Below are 5,056 nucleotides of genomic sequence, written 5' to 3'. Positions count from 1 at the left end.
AACAAAGAAGGACGTAGGGTCTTACATCTTCGTGAGGGCCTGAACCTGGGTAAACACCCCGTCCCCCTCATTTTCCTATTACCATCGTGCCAAGATCACTAGCTCGAGAACCACTACTCGAGATCTACTAGATTCAACTCCGTCAGCCAGGCGCATGAGGCCTTGCGGTGGGCCTCTTGTCTGCGAACACAGCAGAACACCGTTCTCCCTTTTGATGGCGTTGTCGTGTTCGCACGTGGTGTCCCCGACGATGGATCTAGGGATATTGAATGTCATGCTGATTCGGGCCGCCTCTAAAGGCATGGGTATCCGAGGCGCCATGTACTACTTCACCGACATTTTCCCCACGGCTTGTCTTCGGTCTCTAGGCACTCTCCACGGCGGGTCGTGCAGCCTACTTGCCGATCTCTAGGCACTCTCGAGGCCTCTGCCTTCGATATCTAGGCACTCTCGATGTTGTGTTCTACAACCTACTTGCCGATCTCTAGGCAGTCTTGATATCGATGCTCCTTGCATTCCATGGCTCCAACACCCTATAGCTATGTGGTGACCTCTAGGCACTCTCCAGGCTCCTCGTCTTCCATGGCCCCAACATCATATGTGGTGATCTCTAGGCGCTCTCGAGGCTCCTCACCTTCCGTGGTTGGAGTCTGGGCTTAATGGGTTTGGTTGTGTTTTGCTTTGTTTGAACCAAGTATACCATATCTCTTTTTGCGTTTGTGTTGTCCTTCTCGTACTCTTTTTTATTTCCAAGCTTTCCGTATTCACCAAAAAATAATGCTCATCTAGTGTGTGTTTTTTATCAATGAGCTATCAATGAAAATATTTGCAAGCTTTGTGTATGCTTATATCTAATGAGAAAGCTTGGACTTTTCTTTCGCCAATCAATCTAGCAAGAAGTGAAGGAGTCTCAACAGACACAAAGCTTGCAACAATTAATTTTTTTTCGAACATACACACACTCACTCCTATGAATAGGAATGCAATGCAATGAGTATTTTCAATATCAATATCTTTATCTTCAAAACCGGCACAACATCCTTATCTTTAGAATGTACACGCACTCGCTCTATGGAATGGGTTGGTTCCTCCGTAGCGAACCTCACCATATGAGCAATGCTTAGTTGGTCCGGCAACAACGTATTGAAGTTTCAATGATTACCGTGACAAAAGAAATTCGATCACGTACAAATTTATAGCCGCCTTCGAGTGAAGTACATGGATTATAACTCACTACAGAACCGGACACGAGTAGATCAAATCGGAGGCAAACTTACACTAAAAGCATCTCCAACAGTCGCGGTAAGCGCCGCGCGCAAAAATCCTGTTTGCCGCGCGCGCTTCGGCTGGTTTAGCGCCGCCGCCAGCGCTGGCTCCAGCAGCCGCGCTATAATGCAGCGCGCGCGCCGCTCCAACAGAGCGCAAAAATACAGCGCGCGCGCCGCACAAACCACATATACATTTCAAAAAAGAAGAGCAAAAATGATCAAACAAGCAAAATAGATCAACAATAAATAGTTCAATTTTGTTATCATTACAACTCAAACAAATAGTTTATCGTTCAGTACAACAAATAATGCAATAAACACAACAAATAATGCAGAAATCATGATGCTCTTTGTCGTCCATACCATGCCCACCACTCTTCAATCAGATCATTCTGAAGTTCATTGTGCGTTGCGGGACGCCGAATGGCAATGATAGGGGGGGCGCGGGCGGCGGCGGCGGCGCGGCCAGATGGGGGTGGAAGCGGGAGAGGAAGTGCGAGAGCAAGCGCTCGAGTGTGCCGCGAGCTGCAGCGGGCGCCCGAAATACACCGCGCGGGGCAGTGTTTTCGACAGCGCGCCCAACTCATTTTAGTGCGCGTGCGATTTTTGCGGGCCCGCTGGAGCGACCCGTCGCGTTGCGCACGCGCTAAAATCGACTAATTTGTAGTGCGGCGCTAGTATAGCGCGGCTGTTGGACTAAATGAGCGGAAATCACGAAAGAGTGGAAACATACAAAATATGTACTGTAGAAGGCTCGTGAACGACCGAACGGCCGAACACGACTAAAGGAGATCAAATTAAACGCGAACGCATGCGTCTAGTGATTCCTGGTGGTGGTGTCCTTGGTGGCATTGTCACCACCCATGCCCAGCGTGTTCGCCACGGCGTCCTTGGCGCCCACCACGGCGCCCACCACCGTCTCGCCGGCCTGCTGGAGCACGCTGCCGGTCTTGTCCTTGCCGGCCACGGCGGACTCCTTGGTGTACTGCGCGGCGTCGGAGGACCTCTCCTGCGCGTACTGCGCCGCCTCCGACGCCTTCTGCTTGGCCGCCTCGGCCGTCTCGGCGGCCTTCTGCTTGGCCGCCTCCGTCTTCTCGCCGAGGAAGCTGCCGGTCTGGTCCTTGCTCTCGGCGGCGCGGTCCTTGGCCGCCTGCGCCGTCTGGGCCGTCTTGTCCTTGGCCTCGCCGGCCTTCTGCTTGGTGGCCCCGGCTGTCTCTCCGGCCTTCTGCTTGGTGGCCTCCGTGGCCTGCCCCGCCTTGTCCTTGGTTGCACCCACCATCTGCCCGGTCTTCTCCTGCGCAGCCAAACCAAGAGAGCATTTCAGATCACTGAGCATGAATGCACGATGAAGTGGCAGGCACTGCGGGAGACGAGGGTTACCTCGGTGCGGGCCTTGGTCTCGCCGGCCGCGTAGCTCGCCTGGTTCTGGTTGGAGGCCATCTTCTCTTGTCTCTCACCAACAAACACGAACTGAAATCACTGTAAATCTCACTGCTAGTATTGCTCAACTCTGGCTTGGATGAATCGATCGACTGCTTGTGTTGGAAAGGAGATTGCAGCAGGCGGCATTTATAGGCAGAAGCAACGGGACACGTCGCGCGGCGGTGCTCGTACGTGGCCGCCACGTATAGAAAGTAGCTTCGCGAAGCTCGATTGCTCACCCATATCACGAGCTGCTGATTCGATCCAACACATGCGGATGAAGGTGCCGAAGCCAAGTAGGAGACCAACACAAGTGTAAAGACAGGTTCAGGAAGGAGATTGGGTGGGGCAGTGTGACGGTGGAGTCCAATGCCGACGTTACTCACGATGCAAAGAAATGCTAGAAATTGGGTACCACAAGTAGGATGCGCCTTTCTGTGCGAGATGCAGGCCAGGTGATATGCGGTGGTCGGCCGGCCACGCGCCCTAGCTTCTGTTTTCTTTTTTCAAAGCCCTAGCTTCTTTTGATCCACGTGTCCATGTCTGATTGCAAGATTTCATATATTCTTCTGACGTGTCCAAGTCTCATTGCACGATTTCATATTTTTCTATTCGTGGGTGTTTAGTAGAGCTGATAGAAAGATACTACATTGTACAGAGATTGTGTCAATCGGAGGGAGTATGATTTTGTAAGTGGGGAATGTGGTCTACTTGATTTTCCAAGTTGTGCCTCGATGACCTAGAAAGTGTCGTGTGGAGGATGACCGTCTAACACACGAAAAGCTGGCGCATATTGAAGGAGAAAATAGCAATAGATAGATGCGGCTTTGAAAGCCATTGAAGATGAAATTAAGATATCATAAAACCGCAAGAATCATGGCATTGTCGAGGTGAGTGGGAAGAATGGGAGATGAGATTTGGTGTCATATGTACGCAATTGTGTGTTACTTTGATTGAAGATATTCTTATGGCTTTTAAACCATGGAGTAGTTTTTGTTGGAATATTAGGCAAATTAATGATTAATTTCAGAAAATAACTCATGAATAACACAAAGAATAGCATGCAACAATTTAACATAGGTGAACAGAAAAATATACACAACATCATCGCGCATGAAGCATCGATTACAGATAGAGACATGAACAGGTCACAATGGACATATTGTCCGTTAGCTCCTGTAGGAGCGATGGTGTTGATGACGATGTTGTCGGCGTTCGGTTGTTGACGGCGATGGAGACGACGATGACTAGCAACGCCCGACTTGGACGAAAGACAATCTGTGATGACGAACTTGAGCAGTCGAGCAGAGTGCTCCCCAAAAACGTAATTCGTCCTCTACCGGTGCAGGATCGCAAGGACGAACGGTTCCGCAGACCTACTCTCCCACACGCGATGCACATCGGCGTTCGGAATAGAGTAGACATACGGTGGCAGCGCAAGTTGCGAGATGAGGCAAAACCCTAGGTGTTTCTGATGTTTCTTTGGCTGAGGCCGGTAAGCAATATATAACAACCAACTTTTCCGTCACACACCAAAAATGAAACGGCAAAAGGAAGCTATGCCCCCGCAAGGCAACAGATCGGTTTTCGGCAGACTATTAACTCGCATGTCGCACATACTCAGTTTGCTCACAATAAAAGAGATATCTGGCCTTGTTGCGCTAACTGAGTACATGAGTGAACCGACAATTTGAGAGTATCTTAATTGATTTCTCATTTCTTTCTTGTTCTTTCTAAGTGTCACGCTGGGATCATAAGGTGTTGGAGAAGACTTGCTATCCATAAAGCCCAACTGGCTCAAGACCTTCTCAAAATAATGAGATTGTGTTAGAGTAATCCCACTCTTATCCTTAATAAATTTGATGTTTAGAATCACATCGATTTCTCCCTGATCTTTCATGTCAAACTCTATGATAAAAAAGACTTGACTTAATTGATCGCATCAAGTTTGTACCAAAGATCAGTATGTCATCCACATACAACATAATATGACACTATTGCCCCCACCATAGCAATAGTAAAAAGACCTATCAGCCTTGTTAATGACAAATCCCGCAAAAGTCGGAGTTCTTTTAAACTTCTCATGTCATTGCTTAGGTGTGTATTTTAGACCATACAAAGATTTTAACCACTTGCACACCTTTCTCTCTTCACCCTTTACCACAAACCCGTCAGGCTGATCCATATATATCTCCTCTTCCAACTCTCCATTAGGAAAGTTGTCTTTACATCCATTTGATGTATGATAAGACCATAAGAGGCAGCCAGTGAAAGTAGCACACGAATGGTGATCATTCTAAAAACTGGTGAATAGGTGTCAAAGTAATCTTCGTCTTCTTTCTGAGTGTAGCCCTTGGCCACAAGTT

The 5,056-nt window shown here is 48.6% G+C and overlaps 1 protein-coding gene across 2 annotated transcripts in view; it reads right to left on the bottom strand.

The window, feature by feature from the left end:
* LOC119349263 (ABA-inducible protein PHV A1-like) overlaps positions 1-2,798 on the bottom strand; it is a 21,636-nt gene extending 18,838 nt beyond the window's left edge. Inside the window, exons 1-3 of one of the 2 annotated variants that reach the window (XM_037617290.1) lie at positions 2,649-2,798; positions 2,491-2,562; positions 2,320-2,457 (exon numbers count right to left, since the gene is read on the bottom strand). In XM_037617290.1, coding sequence (XP_037473187.1) covers positions 2,320-2,457; positions 2,491-2,562; positions 2,649-2,708 — 270 coding nt within the window. In that variant the 5' untranslated portion in view covers positions 2,709-2,798. Of the gene's footprint in view, positions 1-2,319; positions 2,563-2,648 lie in introns of both variants that reach the window. The other variant, XM_037617289.1, reaches the window with a different exon arrangement.
* Between the last annotated feature and the right edge of the window lie 2,258 nt (positions 2,799-5,056).

Source organism: Triticum dicoccoides, chromosome 1B (assembly GCF_002162155.2).
Source record: "Triticum dicoccoides isolate Atlit2015 ecotype Zavitan chromosome 1B, WEW_v2.0, whole genome shotgun sequence".
In the NCBI taxonomy this organism is placed as follows: domain Eukaryota; kingdom Viridiplantae; phylum Streptophyta; class Magnoliopsida; order Poales; family Poaceae; genus Triticum; species Triticum dicoccoides.
The sequence above is the reverse complement of the archived record's forward strand: the minus strand, read 5'-3'. Positions and strand labels throughout refer to the sequence as shown.